General features: G+C 40.5%; 1 protein-coding gene across 5 annotated transcripts in view; it reads left to right on the forward strand.

The window, feature by feature from the left end:
- The window catches only part of NFIA (nuclear factor I A), a 253,310-nt gene that overhangs the window by 197,299 nt on the left and 34,305 nt on the right, over window positions 1-21,706 (forward strand). For 3 of the 5 annotated variants that reach the window (XM_082484428.1, XM_082484431.1, XM_082484432.1), the window contains one exon: window positions 19,697-19,875. In XM_082484428.1, coding sequence (XP_082340554.1) covers window positions 19,697-19,875 — 179 coding nt within the window. Of the gene's footprint in view, window positions 1-6,576; window positions 6,706-19,696; window positions 19,876-21,706 lie in introns of all 5 variants that reach the window. The other 2 variants (XM_082484430.1, XM_082484429.1) reach the window with 2 other exon arrangements.

Raw genomic sequence — 21,706 nt, forward strand, 5'->3', positions numbered from 1 at the left:
TAAAAATTGCTGAGGAGTCCAAAAGCATTTAAAACCTACAGCCATTGAATCCATTTAATGCGCCTTTGGCACCTCTCTCTCTCAGTCCTTTTTGAACATTCTGGTCCTCATTTTAATCAATCTCTTTTTATTAAGTTCTTTGGCTCATTTACTTGTACGTGCATTTGCTTTATTTTATTTGGAACATTTCTTTTGTAGTGTCTTGAAAAAGAGTTGTGACATTTCTTTTGGATAGCTTCTTAAGTATCTGGCAGTCACCTATGATACGATGTTGATGGGTACGGATAGATTAGCTCTGTTTTCCTGATGATCTGTCAGATGTCGAGTTCTGAGGAAACTGGTTGTGTGTGTTGGTGATGCATATGCAGTAGTTTGATAAGTGAATAGAGGGGGAGCTTTCATTTTTCTTCTGTAAAATCATTGTTTATTAAGCTGGATTTAGTCTTGTGAAGCGAGGTACTCACTGGCAGGTAGTTCATCAGTGATCATGGTAACTCAGAGTGCGACCAGGGGAGCGAGTATCCATTCAGAATGTAGAAACTAAAGAGCACTTCATTAGGATGAGTGAATTTCCATCTGCGTTGTGTTTTGTGTATACTGGAGCAACTAATACAGTAAACTGATGGATGGCAGTTAGTGTGATCATATCTCAGCTGATGACAAATAAAGTTTGCTCAGCACTAAGTAGAACAGACTTATTGTGATTGACAGTAGTATAGCCATCAAAATTTCAAGAAGATTGAAATTAAGAATTCCCCAGGAAAGAAAAAAAGCAGATGATCAGCATTTCTGTTGATACTGACTTCAGTGAAATTGCTGGAATAATTTGCACAGAAGTATGAAAATTCCTTGAAAAATTCTTCCCATATATCATTTTTTTCTTCAACAGCCACCTTTTTTTTCAGCGTCATCTATTTGTTCTGCATGTTGTTGAGTTCACGGTCCACCCGGTAATACCTGAGCTTCCATGATTCCTTTTCATAGTGTCCCTTGAGAATGAAGATCCAAACCGTGTTTCATTCATAGCTTTTGTTACGAAATTCCCAACCGAGAATCTAGTGGCAGAGAGCTACTGGGAATAGTGGGATAATTATCCAAAAATCATCTTTGGAGATTAATATTAGCTGGTCTACCGACGTGGCTAACTCGAGATGGAGTTATTGTTTAGGATGTGCGCAGTCAGAATAAAGCTAGTGATTAATCAGGTGAAATTGGATGGATGTACAGATATAGATACAGATATAGCTATAGATTTGGAGAGAAGGGGAATTGTTCTCCTCTTACACTGCTGTGACTCCATTCACTCCATCATTAGTTAATCCTAATTGCAGTACCTCTGTTAGTCAGGTGCATAGGTGTATGGAAAACGGGTTCATAGGTATTTATTTGCTCTGGGAAGGATTTGTGCATTCAATTCTCACGCATCATTTTCTGGTCCATTTAAATATATGTCAGCCTCATACATGAAAATTTGAAGATCTTTAGCTGTACTCAAGGAAGACTCTTATGTGGTGCGTTTCTAGTACTGGCAAACATAAGGAGGTAGAGGAATTAAAACCATCACAATGCTCCAGTGCCCCTTAGAAGATGAGGAACATGAAGTATTCCTGTGCATTCACTGATTAAACTTGGGCTGGAGGTTTGCGAAGCGCAGAGTTTTGGAAAGTCTTGCTGCGGGACTTCAACATCCGTGCAATGGCTCCAGTAACCAGAGTCTCTCAAGGACAAGGATCCCATTTACGCTTGCATTATGCATTGAGCAGAAGGGTGTGATGCATGATGTGGAATGAACAAAATAACTTGTGTGTTTAGGGAAATGCCAAATTAATGAAAATTCAGAAAGCTCTAATGTTGAAAAGGCACACAGATTCCTTGATAGAAATATAATGCTGCTAACAGTTTCAAGATTATTGTTGTCTGAATTTTCTGCTTATTGTGTACTGCAATTAAAATTCTTTTCAACTGAAAAACCAATGTCAAATTAATATTTCCTTTTGGAAAAAAATACGAAAGTACACATCTTGTTCCATTTAGCACCATCATGGTCTTTGATCTGGTTCCCTCTGTCCAGTGAAAAAAATGGATTCGTGTTAATGGGAGCAGGCTAAGACCATATATGTTTGGCATACATATACTTACAGAATCTCATGAACACGACTACAGTAAGTTAAAGTAAGACACCCACTCAGACTTCCATCTGTGTTTTATGCCACATATCCCTTTATTTTCTTTTTTATTTAGCAATTAACTTTTCCATTTATTCTGTAGTTAAAAGCTGCCATAAGATGAAAATAGACTAAGTCTGATTTTCTTCTCTTGCACTCTAAATAACATTCAGAGGAGACTCAGACCTGAATTATGAAATCTGTGTTTCCTAAAAGTGCCAGGTGTGACTGTGATTTGGACAACTGTCCTATCCACAGAATAGTAAGAAACACTTTTAAACCCCACCTGGGTTACCCAGCCGTTGTGTTCTGGCTGTTCTTGTTTATTCCTTGCTCGGAGCAGATGGATAGAAAGAGGCAGGGAACGGGGAGGATCCTTGGCTCCATTCCCTATTCACCGGCCAGCGCAGCTGAGACAGGTTGGGGGATATTGTAATTTGTTGCTGCCCTGCACCAGAGAGGAGACAGAGGAGAGCCGGGACTCAGAGGTGTCCTTATGAGTTGGCACTGCCCTTTCCTTGGGGCCATGTGAAATGCTGAGATCTGGTTTTCAGTGCAGTGGTCCCCCATATCCATTAGCTTTTGGGAACAATGGTGAGGAAAGCCGTGCAAGGCAGCAGCATCCTCCCTGGGCTCTGCCCTGGGTAGCTTCGGTTTTAACTTTTTAATTTCCTGCATCCCTGAGCAGCACGGGAGGGGAGGCTGCGGACTGGGGACCACTAAATGTGTTAAAACTCATTAGGTATGAAACAGAAGACCTTTAAAACTAGCCAAGAGTCTCAGACATGGGTGCCAAAAATTAAACACCTAATTCCATATTTAGTCATTTATCTTAGTTCCCGCCTCACGGTTGTTAATATGCACCATGCCATCTCATAGGTGGCCTGATTTTCATAGGCAGCGGGCACCGACAATGCTAACTCAAGTGTTGAGGCTGCTTACCTAAAAGTGAGACTTGTAGTATGAGATTTACGTTTTTCTGGGTGCTTCAACCTGAGTTCCCTCGCTCTCCCTCTCAGCTCTCGAAAGGAGCTTCGATAGAATGACCAGCATTGTAGCATATGGCTTAGCAAGGGGGAAAAAAAGAAAACGAGTATTAGAAATGGATGGACTAAAGAATACGCAGGATATATCAGGCACATTAACCAAACATATGGTGCTAAATGAGATATTTTTTTTAAATTGCAAAAAAATTGACATTCCTGGCAGTCTCAAGGATAATGTGACATGGCTGTGATAAATTTAGAAGAATGGGACATATTTTGGCTTGTTCTTGGAAACCTTTTTCTTGCATGCCGACTGTATTTCTTCTTTTATTAACCCATTCAAAGAATGTTTGAATTTTGCTGCTAGAGCACCATGCTAGCGCAACATAAAATGTGAATGATGCTAATTGCTTTGCACTGCCTAACTTTCTGTCATACCCTCCCCTCTTAAAGGACAAAACATGCTTTGGAAATGAGCTGGCAAGCTCATCTTATTCTTTCTCTTGGTCAATATTAAGTGATGCAATTAAGCTCCTGTTTGCATATTCTTCTGAACTAGGATGCAGCCATTTTTTTCTTGAGATCTGATAGATATGATCACTCAAAATAAAATGTGTCATTACAAACCTCAAACAAAATAAAAACATGGCAGACTTGGACTGTTCCAAACCAATGCATTTCAGAACACCCTGAAATAAATAAAAAAACACGTAGTAGTGACAATAATGGCAATCAGAACAATGATAACAAACAAATATAACAAAAGTAGGAACCAATTATCAGTGCTGCAATTTGTCTTTCTACTCAGTTTTACAACACAGTGTTACATTAAAGTCTCTCTTTTCACATGAAAACAGTTGCCTCGACCTTATAAAATCCGTCCCCATATGAACATGGCACCACTCAGCATTGCCACAGTGCAAGGTTATTTATTCATCACCTTTGTTGTAGCTCCTCAAGTTCCAGCGTTTGGACGCAGTCACGTGTACTTGCTACAGCTTTAAACTGTGTTCCACTCTTCTCTCCACCCATACCATGGTTTAGATGAGTCAAGCAGGTTTTTTAGCACAGGGGTAAAAGAAGAGCTTCTTCACTTTCTCAGAAGCTTTATTATCTTTCCCTGAAGAGGATGCACAGCTAGGGGCTATGGGGGAAAGCAGGGAGCTCATGAGCCAGCTGAACCATATGGTGGATGGACGTAGAGCCCTTATTCCTTCCACGACCTCCGTCGCTTGCCCAGGGCACGGGGACTCCTCTCCCCTCCTGGATCTCTGCTCATGGGCTGCAGAGGCCTCAGCTGCCTGCGGGGCCTCGTGCCTCCACCCAAGAGCGCCGCACGACCTTGCAGTTAGAGCAGCTCACACGCAGGCTTATTTTACTGTGTTAAGCCCCGTGCATAAATAGTCTCTTGTTCTGTCTGTGGTATTTTGCACTTAGAGGGATGGAGCCTGTTAAAGCCTTCCCGGGGGGCAAACCGAGCCCCTTCCACAGCCCAGCGCAGAGGAGATGTACCCGTGGCCCTGCTGCCGGCAGCGGGGTTCCTCTGTCCCTCCCCAGGAACAAACATTGCCGCTGACCCTTGGCTTTGTGTTTAGGGCTGGGGCTGGCACTCATTTGGTGTTTCCATCGCCAGTTCCTCTATCGTAAGGGAATCTGGGTCAACGGCACCTTTACTTATTTGTATCCGTGTCCTCAAACACAGAGGATGGACACTCAAAACACAGAGCAATAACTGAGTTACTTCCCAACATGCCATTTGAGCAGAAATTCCGCAGGCTGCATTGGAATATTGCATTGAAATACCTCAGTGCAGTCTCCTTTTCTCACTTACCCCCAAAATGAACCAACTCTTTTTGCTTTTGTCCCCGCTCCAAAGTCCTTAAGACCGATATGAAAAAAACCCAACCCAGTATTTTTCTTGCACAATAGTCTGTCAGTTCTAAACTTTTATTTTTAAAAGATTAAGTATGTAACCTTTCTTGCTATGAGGAAAAAGCCACCACAGCAGCAAACCCTTGTAGCGAACAGTTTCAAGACAGAAAGCTGCAAGTACGACACTGGAACTCTAACCACTCCCTTACTTTATTTAACTTTCTGAAATATAAACTGGAAAAACCTCACTGAAGCCATTAAGACCCCAGCAGTGCAGCATATAAAGTAAAAGAAGGCTCCTGCGTATTGCAATCAACATCCCAGGGACTATAAAACTAGTGTTATTAAATATAAAGTTAATAATGTTGTCCAGAGATAATATTGTCCAGGCCTCTCTCTTTACTTTTTAACAATTAAATTCTATAAAATACAGAGTTGGAAATAAGGTTGAATGACTTTGCTAGTGGAAGTTCAACTTGCACGTTATCTGATATTTTGGTTTTGCACCTGAAACCTCAACTATTCTGCACCTTTGTTTTGCTACATCCCTACGGATATGCAAAATGTCTGATGTACTGTATATACTGGAAATTATGTGTTTTCAGAGTATGTGCAGATGATCTGAATACCCATATGCCTCTACAGCTATAAAAATACAGAGAATAATACAGACACACATAAATACTCTTCATCTATATGCTGTAATATGCTTTTATCCAAGCATAAATCATATGCAGAAAAGGCTTGGATTTTAAGAGCCTATTGCAATATATTCATTCCACTAATTTCTTTGGTGCCACGGGCTTGATACGATATCAACAGGAGTTATTCTTACAGAGTACAACAAACCAGTCGTATTAGCATTACACCATTTCTGCCTGTCCACGGGAGAGGTTTCACCCAATGGCAACTTAACTCTGATTTTCATTGGAAGCCTTTGATATAGTTCAAGGGCATAATAACAACTCTGAAATAATTCCAGTGTGGCTTCTAATATCAAGACACAAATACCATTCACCCTTTAAAAAAATTTGAAAGCAAAAGAGAACCACATAAATATATTACTTTCAAATACCTTTGAAGTCAAGAGAGTAAGGAGAAGCAGAGTATGAACTCAGAAAACTTCATTCTCTAGTTGTGCCTTGAGTCGTGCAGCACATTTAAAAGATCCATTTGTGATAATCTACTAAACCAGTGAGTGAAAGACAGAACTCATAAAAAGCCTGTAAAAATCCAAATGCTCCAGCTATTACAGATTTCTAAAAATAAAGCGGAGTAGGTTTCAGTAGCAATAATAAGCTGCATCTTATCCATATTTCAGATTCAAAAGAAAAATATGGCTGCCTTTTAGTACTCGTTGCTGAGAGCAAACTATGGCTGCTTCCGCCTCAAAAAAGGCCACAAATAAAAGTGAGCTTTCAGCTTGCTGTTGTATTCCGTTTCATTTGTCCTTTAAGTTTTTCTAGCTGCTTCTGCACCCACTTTCACAATGCATAGGCTGTCGTTCCATGACCTAGCATTATTAAATTGCACTTATCAATCATTCTTGCCAGGAATGCCATCGCCAACTACATTAAAGAAGTCAGAGAAGTCTGGTTTCAGCAGTCCCTCGCCTTCGCAGACCTCCTCCCTTGGAACGGCTTTCACACAGCACCATCGACCTGTCATTACAGGACCCAGAGGTGAGGCCTAACCCAAGAGCCCCCAGGCAGCTTAAACGTTAGCCACGGCACCCAGTGTCCACCCCAGCGCCTTTCCACGGAGAGTCATCGCCACGTGTGACCCACCCACTTCAGAAGCTCGATGACCCGGAGGTTTTAGTTGTCAAGACCTGCGTTTGGTTTTGCTAGGCTGGGCTGATGACCGTGCAACAGTGCCCAAAGTGGAAATGCTGGTTTCTGGGGGCTTGGGGTTTTATTGAAGAGGGTGGGCAAAGGGACAGAATGTGTTACAGAGAGTGTCTTCTGCTTGTGTCCATTCATAACATAGATTCACTGGAGATAGGGACCCATCGCTCCCTTCTGAACCATGCCTGTCTTCCAGCACTATGGCTTTGTTTCTGCCAGTCGGTTAGTGCTCGTGTTGTCGGTATCAGTGTGCTGAAGAACCGCCTTGTTAGGGGACTCCTTTGAAGTTGGTTCCTGCGATTCTTTGGCTGGTTTTCTTCACCGTACTCTTCCGACTGACTTTCCAAGTGAAAGAGATGTCCTCTGGGTCTAGATGTGCTTATACGTTTTTGGTAGAAAGATGCATTTGCATTTAGCCTAGAAAACTAAATGCAGTACTCAGTTCACGTTTGAAAAGGAACTCACTTGGGCATAGTAATATACACAAATGAATGAATCTTCTTACAAAACTCTTTGGAAGATATAAAAATAGGAATGAATGGTTGTGACATGTTTCTTTCTGCTATGAAATTTTGTCTCATTTAGACAAGATTATTAAGGAATTGGTCGAATGGTGAAGCATAAAAAGACATATTAGCAATTCATACTGGAAATTATTTTGAAACGTCTGTTTGGCTTTATTGTGGTTTTACTGAGGGCAGCATAAACCAGGAGGAGACTCTTTGTCTGCACAGTCCAGGTGATGCGGTGTGAAGTAGTGGAATTGCACTAAGGTGAAGTGAGGTCAGAATTGCAGTTCATGGGCTTTTGTGCTTTGTTAAATCTACTTATTGTATTTTGATTTGTTGTGGTTAATCCCATAAAAATTATTTATTACCCTCAGACACACACCTAGATCCTCAGAAAATCTTAGGCATCTGAGATCTATACAGATTTCCCTTGAAATTTGGATCTGAACTATCTGGCAAATGTACCTCCTTTTAAAAGCCTTGATAATTGGTGATATGAGTATGAATAATACGAATGTTCCATTAACATTATATTCAGTGCACATCAGCTGACTGAATTCCTATCTTTTAGGAGTTCAGCCTTTTAGATTTGATTGTTGATTGATTAGTTAATAGGCCTTTCTTTATTTAGCTATGTTGAACCTCACACTTATTTTTTAAGATCATTGAATGCTTTTGTCTGCCCCTGTTTAGACCCTCTGTTTTGGATTTTTGTGTGGTTGAGAGACAAAATGTGTCACCGATGAGGTCTTGTTTAAATCTCATCTACAGTCTGTTTTCACGAGACTTTTTCTGTGCACCAGGGGATACCCATCGGCTATGTGAGAAGAACATTCAAAGACAGCCAGAATTTGAAAGAGCAAATTACAGTTCCCAAATTTTGTTTGTTTGGAAGGAGACGTCTTTACTAACTCCATAAAGAAGCAACACAGTTTCTAATCATCATGGTGCCTAACAGGTTAACCAAAACTTCTTCTGCAATATAATTTAGAAGCATCTTCTGTTTTATGCTTGTTCACAAACAAAGTCTTGCAGACTTTCAGGAAAAAAAAAGGCCCTCTGAATCCATCCATGGATTCTTGAAGTGTCATCATCCTGGAAAAATCTTGCTCCAGACTTCGTTCTTTGTTCTTTTTGGACATTCCTCTTCAGTATTCTTCTTCCACAGCACACTGGCTGTGTTTATTTCTCTTCTACAACAATCGTTCTGTTAGTAAAGGGTAATATACTGAGATGGATTATTTTCTGCAAATCCAGCTCTGTTCTTTATCCCATTGCCTCCAGTGTACTTTAGGACAGTAAGCAGAAGAGAGAAGCTTTTCAGGTATCAAAAGTGTCAAGAGTATAATGCAGTCATATAAGAGGATATAATCTCTGAGCAATTCTTATCCACCATTAGTTACTGGAAGTTGTACCTTTCTGCAGAAATTAACAGTATACTATAGTACACACACGTTGCATCCTCTTTGGATACATATGCATTACGTAAATGGTCAGTGGCAGATCACTCTGAGTGGTCCTCAGAAAAGTAAGAGCAGGATTTAATAATCTTCAGTCTGCAGAGACATTTCAGAGAAAGGAAAGTTATGAGTAAGTAGGTCACCATCAGAGTAAGCTCCTCAGCCAACTGAACGATTACAAGAAGGTTCGATCTCCTTCTGATGTTCATATGTGCAAGTTTGTCACTTGGATGTGTATATGAGATGCATTTGTAAAGCACGATCAAAATAGACAGCAGAGAAGAAGCTGTAGACTATTCATGGCAGGTGTTGTCATTGACAACCAGTGATTTATAACTTCTCAGGAATATTCCCGAATCTTTCACACGCTTCCAAACATTCCTTAGAACACAGCGCACGTCTTATGCTGGGGTATCCCAGGATACTGAGTGCCCTTCCCAGCGATCCCCACGATGAGTCCTTTTGGAAACAAGACTTGCTTGGAGGAGGAGCAGATGCTTAAGAGGATTTCTTAGCTATGAGGTGCTCCATTCATGAACCAGTTGGAAAACCTCTGGTCTCATGAAATTGTACTGTACTGTACTGTGTTGTGGAAGGCTGTGCACTAGTTTGCTGTCTGCATTGGTGCTGCTGCCAGTACTCAACCCAGCTGGGCAGTAGCCAGCAGAGAGGATCTGAGCTGGCTGACCAAAGGACCAGATGTGCAGTGAGTGCTGGCGCATGGATGCCAATGCTTCAGTGACTCCTCAGTAGTTCCAACAGATGGTGGTAAGATCCAAGTTTCTTTGGTGATAAGCTAGCAAAGTGATTCATGGAGCCTCACTTGATGATGGCAGTTTTTTGGGCATGACTCTATGAATGCACCATATGTCTTCTCTGGACCAGTGTGGTTAGGATTCAGTGTCTGGCAGATGGTAAATTGATCACCTATAGGGTGGCTTTAGCGTCTCTATCAGTTTTAGAAGTTATTTCAAAGCATTGAAAATTCAAGCAGTTAGAACCCTATCTCCTACGCAGCATACTTTTGTTACCTGCAAGTTAGATTATGCGGTGGTCAGCGTAGCTCACCACAGTACTCCAGTATTGCAAAGCCATCAGGTATTGCTGGCACCTTACAAACTTTCCCAGACATTAGCCCGCTTGAACTCTTTACCAGACAGTGAAAGATTTGAACGCTGTGGCTGACAGCAGTATTTACATAAATGGTTTTAGGTTTCCATGTATTGCTACTTACACTCTAGTGACTTTGTATCTGGAGCTGGCTGAAACGTTACATTGACCACGATCTTGTAAACCTAGGATATACGGCAGCCTGTCCTGTAGAGCATTCAAGCATTTCCACAGAATATGACAGCATAGATCCTCCAAGCCAAAAAAGCAAGGAAGACAAGGCAAGGAAAGAAAAAAGATAAGAATGAGATGGTACGTTAGGAAGATAAATGAAGGAGAAACACAATTACAAGAAACAAGAACTACAGCACAAAGGGAAGAACCCGAGGAAACGGGTGTGTGAGCAGAAGGAGGGATGAAAGTCAACTAGTGGAGTGGTTCCCATTATATTAATTTCCTCCATAATAAGCATTTGCCATTGAGATTTTTAGCAGGACAAGGCCTACCGAGGGAGCTCTGCAGGATAGTACTCTCTGTTCGTGCCAAAGTGGCAAAAACTTTATGTCACATATCTGGGAAGAGATTGTGCCCTTCTCTATCAGAAGTCTCCACAGGGTCACCAAAATATCAGTGCCTGTTAGCTGTCCCATCAGCCAGCTTCAAGCGAGTCAAAGTGCTAATTCCTGTCACCTCGCTCCAGACCTACTCAATGTAAAAGGACATTTTTTAATATCCTGTTCCGTACAGCTATCTGTAGCAGCTCCTCGATGCTGTCAGCTGGCAGACTAATGTAACCACCTACTTTCCTTTGAATTAAGGCCCAAAAAAAGCGGTGCAAGTTCATTCCCATACAGACACCTCAGGTCAGGGGTTGGTAATGTAGGGCAGCCAAACAAGGAGAGAGCCACACCACAAGGGTAAGAAAGTTGAGTAGAACCTCAAATAGCAGAACGCTGACCAAGAGACGAGCATTGCTTTTGCGACAGGGCGAAGGAATGCTCCAGTTTACAACGGCAGGATAGCTGACTGTGTAGGTGAAGATTTTAATTTTTCTCCACTCGCTTTGAAAGAACAGGATGCTGAAGGAAAAACGCTTTCCTCACAGATGGCCTCAAGGTCAGGGTTTAGTAATCACTGGATACCCCACCCAAACGGCCATCCACTGCCATATCCCAGGCAGGGGAGGGCAGAGAGGAAGGTTCGCAAACGGTTAAAGCTTCGGCTAAACAAAAGTCAGGAACCGTGTAATTAAAACTCTACCTTTGTTGTATTGTAAAGAGTTAGCCTGTGACATAGGAAATATTTAAAGGAGCGGGCTGTTCAGCTAATTTGTGTGTGAGTGAACTGCTTAGACAGTCCTATCCTAAATTAACTGTAAGGCCACCCACTGAGATTGCCTCATAAAGGGCCATGATTGCTCAGCTTCGTTTTGTATAACCGTTCAATAATTACTAGATAAATGCATAACTAAAAGCTCTATTACACTAATAATTTGTACTGAGATAGATGTGTGGGACACCATGCTGGGTTAATTTGTCATCCCTGCAGCAAACTTCTAAAGAGGGCTCTTTTGCAGAGGAATTGTGTTAATATGTTGCTCCAGCGAGGACATGTTAGAGCAACAAGATGACTTGGTCGCTTAATCTCCTAAAGAGGCAAAATGCCTGGAGGGTAAGTGCCAGAAAGAAGAATGGGGGGTGATTAACACAGTGGACCCAGATTTAAACTCATCCTGACAAAAGGAGCTGTTCTAACTGAGCAAAAGAATGAAAAAAGGGGGAGTGTTAAAAATACTAATAGGATTTCATGCATCCCTAAAAAATAATATAAAAATAAAGTGCTACAGCACCAAAGTATTTTACCCATGCGTTTACTGATTCTGTGTTCAGTTTCTTTGCTCTCTTTAATGTATCCGTGAAGTTAAACTACATGCTTTAAACAGTGCAGTGAACTATAATATTTTTATCTCTGCTTTATGCTAAATTCTTCTAGCTTCAGACACACACAAAAAGCACATTATTGCTTTAAATATGGAACCCATGTTTAAGCATCAGAGCTCTGGATTTTCAACCTCCTCTATTGACAGAACCATAAATCATGTTAAAGTTAAGTGAATTACTGTAGCGTGGAACTATAGCTTTAACAATGTTTATGTAGTATCAGCTTACCATCTACAGAATGAAAGGGGAAAAAAACACTGATATTAGAAATGGGAATGTGGAGTCCTATTAACTTAACAGCAATATATCACTCCAAAGTCACAGATTCCATTACCATGCCCTTTTTAGTATCAAAGCAGAATTATATCATCACACACATAAAGGTTGTGGTTTTTAAGAGAATTTACATTTCTATTGTAAACTTATCAACTGCATTTCATTACAAGAAAGACATGATATATTCTCCTAGCAGTAGTTTTTATCTTCTATGTGGGAATGCATCATGTGTATTAACAACAATAATAATATGCAAAAGTTGCCAGCATTTGATGGGAGGTAGGAATTCTACAAATAGGTTAAATGATTTTTTTTTTTTTACCTTTAGCTATGGTCTTGAAAGGAAGGAGTGCTTTCTATAGGTATGACTTTTGTTTCTGTACCTTGAAATCAGTTCTATAGTATTCTGATCTCCCAAAGGCAGAAGAATTTTGACATGTTTTAAAACAATCTGCTCAAAATAGCTAACTTAACTGGCCCCCTGCCTATGCCAGAATCTGGAACCAGCACTCAGTTCAGCTCTACAGGTTTTCAAAAGCAGCCTGTAATACTCACGATCCAGAATACACCAATAAACCTTGTGCCCAAACACAGCTTTAAGCATGTTTTCTTTTTGCTAGGAACTCCGTGGGCCCTGGCAAAAGTCCTTCTGCCTCCCACTTGCTACTGCAAAATTTCTTACAGACAGAGTATTTCTGAACAAAGGGTCCGGGTGCCTTATACCACTCTTCAGAGCAGCAAAAAGGGGCTGACGGCCAGCCGCAGCCTGGAGATACCATGGGTCTGTTTTTTCAGCAGTGCTTAGCCGACCACCTGCACTTGACTTCTGGAGCTGAGAGGTGGACATTGTCCAGTTCAGTCCTTCTTTTGATGTCCATGGGCAGGAACGGATCCTCCATCCATCATATTTAGGGTGTTCGTATATCTCTTGCATTGGTCGGCTGTTTATATTGTATTTTGAATGTTTCGTCTGCGTTTGCCTGCATAATGTGGAAGTATCAGTGATGCCTAAATTTGAGCCATGCTAAGAGGGTAAGGCCTATTTTTGTTCTCCTAACGCGTGATTTCCCAGCCTTGTCACTGCAAATGGGAATGCAAGACAGGATCGGTTTGAATTTAGCTCATCCGTGAACCTGACAGACATGTTACTAAACAGCCCCTTTGCCTCATTATGGCACTTAAGCGATACTTAAGTTTTCCTCTGGTCGGAATTCCCTCCAAAGGGCTGGTCCTAGGACTGGTCAGTCCTCCCCTCAGCAGCTCGGTATTTAAGTAGAGGCAAGTCCTGAAGAAGAGATTGCTCTACGTTTATCACCCTAAAATCTATTCCTAACGGGCAGTAAGAAAAACAGGGACTTTCAGAAACCTTTGAAAGAGTTACGGGCACACAGCTTCCATTGAAATTCAAAAGGAGTTAATGAATTCTCTCAGGACCTCTGCAAATCCCGGCCCAAGTTTCTTAATTATTTTTTTTCTTGTTTGGGTAACTGCTTTCATCACAAAAATCTGTGGGCTTAAAGCTATTGTTTTAGGCTTCTATTCTTTACCTCTTGTATTGTATTATACACAGAAGTGTAAGTTCCTTTCAACAAATTTGGATTATTGCCAGATCTCCTTATTAAAAAGTCACTCTTCATATTTCCGATAAACACAGCTGTTTCATGGTGTTTGAAAGCATTTCACATCAGCCAGCATGGTGGCTTAGCCAATTAGTACTCTAATATGGTCAATTTTCAGAATAAGTACCTTTGGGGTACAAAGGGTGGGATACATCTTGCATAATTTGAACTGGCACTTGCCTGACTTAAATGCCAGGAGAAAGCTTTCAGCATGCAGGGAGTTAAAGCAACTTAGAAGCCTGAAGTGGAAATAGCTAGCAGAACAAACTGTTCTATAACATTTCCAGGGAAATGACTTTTAAAAAAATACTTTCTTAATTGTAATGAAGCCAATTATAATGGCCTCAAAAACAAGCTGATAAAAATGATCCTGTTTCATTATGATTATAATGTTACTATTTCTAGGAAGATTGATCAATGTTTAATGAGTAAACCTAATTATCACCTTATAGAGGAGGTATCTGAGCATCGAGCCCTAGTGAAGCCACTGTTGGCCTGGCCTGATGGACTAGCTCTAGTGCCTGTGAAAGCACCGTGGTTTTGATTCCCCACACCACTCACTACATCTTTGAACAGGTGAGGAGTGCAGGGTGATAGTAGACTTTCCCCGAGAGGGAGAGGAGCAACGCCAAATGACCCTTTCAAAGACTTCAAACAACTTTATGAAGAAAGAAATTTCATCCAGTCATCTGGACTTGAAGGGGTTGGCAAGGCTTTTTGGAAGAGGAGATGGAAGGTGGATGTATCTCCCCCATATGTTGGTCTGTGCTGGTGGAGAAATCTGTCTGAGCACTGCAGGTGTGATCATGAAGTCCCTTTACCACATCAGTGAGCGCTCCCTGGGAGAAAGGATCCCATGTGTATTTATTAGGACTGCTCCTTTGTTCCAGGAGAAGGGCCTGAGAAGGGTACTGACTATCTGAAGAAAACCATAACCTGTTTCAAATTAACTGATTCTTTATTATCTGATCATTCCGTTGAATAGAATTCACAATTTTGGCTCTTCTTCACTTGCTTTAGACGCATGAAGTGCTAACCTAATCGATGAATGCAACTTATTTTATTAGTTAGTTAGTTTGTTATTGGCTACTACAAATCAAGAAGGGAAAAGACAAGACTGGCCTGCATAATCAGATGTTTGAATTCAGCGTTCTGAAAAATCCTCTTATTTCTGTGCTGCACACCACCACGAACTCATAAAACGCTAAAAAATCCAGTATAGCACGCAACAGCTGTACTGCATAATTACTTGGCCCAATAGCAGTAGTTTTAAAATACTGGTATATCTGTTGCAGGCCACCATACATTATCATCTCATTTTCAATAAAAAGTCTGGGATGTTTCAGATGAGCTTCAATGGAATTAGAATCATGTGTGCTTTGAAATATTTATGCTTGCCTTGAGATGGAAGGATAATTCCTGCCTCCAACCCCCACGCACAAGTAACAGATTTAATAATGCCAGATAGTCCAAGTCCTCCCTACCTACAGCAGGTAGAAATGAAGTTCTGATCTGGAATACGCATATTTTCATAGGTTGTAGAACTTACATTTTATGTCATTTAGTGAGGTCAATAATAAAATATAAATGCCACAGGCTGAAAGACGCCAAGAGAAATATGGTTTGGCAGCACGGAGCTGCTTAGGGATACATAAATAATAAGTCAATAAGTAAATAAATAATAGACAAAGACCTGTTTTATCTTCCATCTGAAGATCTCAAAGAATTTACAATCACTGATTGAGACTTGTAATATCCCATCAGAAGCACGTAAGTAGTGATAGCCCCTTCTTATACACGGGAAAACTTGCATCACTCTAGGCACGGTTTTCAGAAGCAATGACTTAATAATTTTTATTAAGCGTTTCTGAAAATCATGACTGAAGGGGCTTGTCCAAGGTTACTTGCCCCCTTTAGAGGCAAACAGGGAAAACAGCAACCTGTTCCAGTATTTCACGTCCTTTAACTGATTAGAAATGTTTATGAGGATCCATATATTTGGAAATACGGTTGTGTTCTGCATTCAGAATTTGTTTGAAAGGCCATTTTTGCATCCACTGGAGTTGGTGACCACAACTGAACTATCGGAGTAATGGTCTGTATCTGGGCCGGCAATCTGTAGACTCTAGCATTTAATTCTCGAGCATAAGGCAGGCACACTTGTAATGTTGATCAGTTTAATAGTAGTAGTATATTCTTCTTCCTCAAGTCAAACAGCTCTTTCTTTTGCCATTTGAGAAATTTGGTATTTCCCAGTCAGAGACTGCAAAAACAAACCTTTTGGAGATCCATGCACCATTCATTACTTCTTATGCTAATCCATCAACTCTGAGAAAATGAACCCTACACGTCAGTATATGGCACAGACTGAGGACTGATGCCTATTCAGTCTTGTTTCCTTCCCTGAGTCTTTCCCGTGATCAGCAGAAAGCCCTTCAAGGTTGCGTTGAGAAGTTGGCCAAGGCTTTGAAGAGGAACCACTTTCTCCTTCTGGCGGCACTTAACCTTTCTGAATTATTGTTGATCATTTCTGCATTCATTTTTGTTCTCTCTCTCTTTGGGAAGATCTCCAACAAATGGTTTGCCCTTTTTTTTCTACCTTGACATGCTGAGGAGATCAGGGCAACAGAGAAAAAAGACCCAAGACTTACACGCCTATGAGTATTTCTAATAACTGTAGCACATCTTTCATACAGCAAATCAAATTATTACATGAAGAGCCATACCTTGGAAAAGCTAAATACAGTGCGGTCTTAGGCCTTGTTTTGAATTTCTGCCTGTTGCCTGGGTACAGTATTTTATTCCTTCTTGTTTGATTGGAATAGCATTTCTACCTCCTTTTCACCCAGTAGAAGAAAGGGAATGAATTTGGTCCCAGATGTGTACAAAGGACAGTGCAGTTACATAACAATTTCAAGTAGTATTAACAGAGCTGGTGCTAAAATGATTTTTTTTTAATAAATGTTTAAAAAATCCCAATCTATTTTTTACTTTTCATTTCTCACTTTTATCTTCATCCTTCATCTTCCATTTGACATACAAGGAAAGGGGGAACTATAAAAGGAGATATGAAGGAAGAGAGGAAGAGTATGTTTTATATCAAAAAAAGGACACGCTGTACGCTATTGAAAATTTTGTCGTAGTCATCAAAATGCTTACCACCAACTTCAGTTGAACCAATATTCCTGGCAAAATATTTTGACGAGCTCTAAAATGCCTGTTGCTTCCTGGAGAAGGTGATGATACATTCATACTTGTAAAGTGGCTATGACGTAAGTGTCATTAAAGCAGTTACACCTCAGGGGCTGGTGTAAGTGAGATCAGAGGTTGACACTTTGAGTGGAATTCACCTAACTGAAGGTGCGTGTGTAGACTGGAGGTATCTACCTCGGAGCTTGTATTGGTGGGCTCCCTTTACATCCACTGGTGAGCCAGTGAGTGTGGTCTATGAAGTCCAGTCCAAGGCAGTGTTCTATCTTTGGATGAGATGAATGGCTCCTTAGACACTGTGAGTTCTTTTTAGTTCTCCGTTGATTCTAAGATAATTAGCTCCATGGTAGAAAGCCACATTTACAAAGGTGAATCCCACATTATCTCTACCTTTAATAGCACACTTCAAAGTTACAGCCTCTCCCAGGAGTTTGGGGACAGGAAAATAGCCTTCATTTCTTCCTTTGAAGATTTGGGTTCTTTATCTGAAGAGTCTTCAAATATACTGTAATTTAAGATGCAAACTCAGAACAAAACTATTTGTCTTAAAAGTGAATACGAAATAATTAACTAGGTCTGTAAAAACAAGAGATAAGCCCAGATGTGCAGACAGGTTGAACAGGCTGGGCACACAGGTGTTTGCCTTGGCCATGGAATAACTGTCAACATTTCCATAACAAGGAGTGTGGGATGTGCTGCTTCTTGTTTCCTCTTCCCAAGCGCAGCGTTGCAGAGCTAGCACGGCTGTGGGAAGACACCGTTTCCACTTCAGCCCACATGCCGCAATATCTAGCCGTTATAAGACAGGTATAGCCTGCGCTATCAGAAGAGATTCACTGGATGTACATCGACTTGGATCAAAGATGGCTGAAGGCCGCATGCTACCTTTTGGTTCCTCATCCCCAGGCTTTCTTTCAGTGGTGTTTTTCCATTGCACGAGAGGCAGTTTAGTACCGCGCATTTAGTATGTGTTTCTCTCTCTGTTATGAATATTTTAAACAGTATTGAGGGGAACAGAGTGGGAGGACTCGTTAACAAGGTTACAGGGGGGGCTTCTCATGGCAAGGATGAGAGCTTCATATTCATCCCATATCAACACCCCAGGCATGACTGCAGCTCTTTTTGGTGGTGGTGTCAAAGTAATCATTCCTATCCAGTCGTGGAGAAAGAAGTACATAGAAGTGCTGCCCAGCCAACCCTTAATGAATGTTTATAGGATAATGCAGTAGGTTTCCTTGTTGCTGTCTCTGAGCTCGTTTTATCCACATCTTCAGGCTCTGAGTTTGCTAACAGTTTAGTAGTGCTTAAGAAAAAAAGTTATTAGTAAAGTGTCGTATTATTAAACTGGCAACGAACAAGACTAAGAAGCAGATTTTAGCTTTTATTTAACTGAGGGGTTTTCGTAACGTTGTCATGAAATGAGTGTTTGCTCGTTTGTATTTGCTTTTAGTTAACTTTCCTGCATCTCTCCAATTTTTCAAAAAGCGCCAAAGGCTGTTTTTTCCCTCTTGTATATTTAACTTACTTCAAAGCCAACACATGAGTTTCTGGTAGGGTATTACCTCCCTTGCATAGCCTTTACCTAATCGGTTGTGTGGTGTACAAGTGCAGTATATGCACACGGACACCCTTGAAAGATCGCTAGGATAGCATGCCAAGGGAGCAACGGGGATGTAACGATGACTGTTTGGTGAGAAGTAAACTACAATTTATGGATGAGCTTCTGCTCAACCAGATTAATTGGTCATTCTAAAGGAAAAGCGAATTCTCATTTTAGAGGGGAAAGGGAGAATTCGTAGCACTATGAATGGCGGCAGTTGCTACCTCGTGGTGACAGCTAACAGTGGAAAGCGCTGCTAGCTAACAAGGGTCCAACCCAATATATCTGGAAGGCCAAGGAACCGGGCAAGGTGTCACATAACGTTAGGAGAGCATACGGCTCTTCCGCTGCACTTGTAGTTCTGCTGAAATCAGCTGAGGGTAAAATCTGTCATTGCCAAGGGGCTTGTGTACATTACACCTTTACACCTTCACTATAGTACCTTTTCCAGCTGGCGTGTTGGCCCATAGATTCACCAAATGAAACTCCATCCCTGAATGCAAGCTGGGGGCTTGCTGAAGATTTGAGCCTAACATTATTCAGGAGAAACGTAAATGTAATTTTCAAAACGATCTTGCCACTTTGTGCGTGTTCATTAGATGAAAATACGTTACTTAAAATAAATGTTCTTAAACTGAGGTGGAAGAAAAAAGCCAACAACAGGAAGTGTTAGACCATCTTTAAATTATCAGCCGTTTATAGTACAATATAAAATGGATTCATATGTGCAAATCCAAGTTATCTGAAATGTCAGTTAAATCAACCCTAATCTCCCAAATACATTTTTTTATTGCCTGATTGATTAGGACTGCTCTTAAGGTGATGAATAGTTTTCACTTTCACAGAGGACTGCTGATTCCTTCATACGTGTCCACTAAAAACACAGAAAATCCTTTAAAATGTCTGGCTCCCTTTGCTTTCAGGATCTAGATGAAGTGAGCGTAGGACACAATGTGGTCTAATATATTAATTGTGAAGATCAGATGTATAAACAGTACTGTACATTTTAAAAAAAGACTAAAAGTAAAACTACGGTAGATTTAAACTGTTTTCTTTTCCGAAGGCAAAACTCTATATAACTTCTTTGTTTTCTTTCCTATAGCAAGTCCACATGCAACACCATCGACTCTTCATTTTCCAACATCACCCATTATTCAACAGCCTGGGCCATACTTCTCACACCCAGCAATCCGCTATCATCCTCAGGAGACTCTGAAAGAGTTTGTCCAACTTGTCTGCCCCGACGCTGGTCAGCAGGCTGGACAGGTGGGGTTCCTAAATGTAAGGAAGCCGTTTTTATTTCTTCAGAAGTGTTTGTCCTATGTAAAATTAACCATGGGATTATGGGATTATTTTAACAGCATGTTGCATACAGGAACACACCTTGAATAGTTGTTGGAAGGAAAAAAAAAATGCTGCTACTGCAAAACTATTTAAAAAAACAACAAAAAACCTCCCCCAAAAACCCACACTCGACCACATTGTGGGGAAATTAACTTAAATTGTCAGAGAAGCTGGTGATACAGTGACCTTTTGGGTCCCTCCACAAATGACTTTGCTGCATGCATTGTAACCCTAGTGGAACTAGGGTTAACAAAATATGAAGGCAGAATAATTTTTATTAATTATTTTTGAAGTTCAGGGGAGAGTGGGGGGGAAGGAGCAGGAAAAGGGAGGGTGAGAAACAGATGTTTCAGATCAGCTAAGTTCATTAAAAAAAAAAAAATACTGCCTTATAGCACTTTAGATCAAGTTGACCAGTACTTGAACTCAAGATGTTAAAAGTACAGTTTATTATGGTTTGTTATTTCTGTAAGCAGTTATCTTTTCCCCTTATCTCTATGAAAAATTAAGCAGAGTTCCAAAGCTTCAAATAACCATTTTCATTTTTTTTAATCAAATAAAGTGAATCATCTTGCTATTATTGAAATAGCATTCCGGTCAAATACAGAATTTATAAATTTTATGTAAATCAAATCTAAAATAATGCTCTGAATATTTCATGAAATGTAATGCATGTAACTTTTTCCAGCCAATGAAGTAATAACTGGCAAAATTACTGTTTCTCTCCTGACATACATACGATTGAAAGTGTTAATGAGAATTAGTTTAATTATTAGCATCTAATTTATTACACTTATTTAATAAGCTATATTGTTCTCAGTGCTTTCCTTTCCCTAGCAGAAAAACTGACTCTACTTATTCCAGCCAGTACTGGCTTTGAATAATGTCTGCAATATGTTAGCAGATACATTTATGTCTAGACAACAAATCAATATAGTGCTTTTCTTTTTCCTTGAGTATTCATTTGCTTAATTTATCCCAAACCATTCAGCATTATGAACTGTTAGCGCACTCACAATGAACATACAGCAGGGGTCTTCTTGGCAGGAACGGGACCTAATTGTGAGACAAGATAGTGTTTGAGAGATGTCACTAATATATTAGTTTATTAAAGGTACTGGATGTTGGAAAAATAAATATCCCTGAAGGATTGCTTCTTACTGCAAACACTAGTAACTGCAGTCTTTGAAGTCGGTGGGAGCGCTGTTAAGTTAAATGCAGATGAATTTGAGTCTTATTTATGCCCTGAACCGTTCTTGCTCTAGCACAAGCGTGATTTGCACCTACACGACTTTAAGGCCTTTTGTCTGTGCCAAAGCAGGTGAAATGAAAATAAGGTCCCGAGCGTTTGCCAGTGTGAGTATTTTGTCCCCAGTAATTCAGGCTAATGGAAACCCTAACAGGAATTAAAATATTATTTTCTTTAGCCGTACTTAGAATATGGATCTGTGTTTAAAGCTGAGCTTTTATCATCAATGGAAAAGCCAATGCTCAGTGCCAGAAGAACTGCAGTGAGATCAATTTGTAGAGTGCTGTCGAAAGTGATCTCATCATTTTTGTCACTAAAATGGAACACCTGATTCACAGGCTGTCCTACTTTCTCTTTATAATGGTATTTGGCATCTATCTGTATGGTTTTCAAGTGTCCAGGCTGCATTACATTTAAAATGTAAACTTAACAAGCTGGGGGAAGGGGAGGCATTTTTTTAAGCCTGCTTCTTGTTTTTGTAATACTCGAAAACGCTTTTAGTTAAGGGCAGGTTTTTCT

This window comes from Vanellus vanellus (genome assembly GCF_965231255.1).
Source record: "Vanellus vanellus genome assembly, chromosome: 5".
Taxonomy (NCBI): Eukaryota; Metazoa; Chordata; class Aves; order Charadriiformes; family Charadriidae; genus Vanellus; species Vanellus vanellus.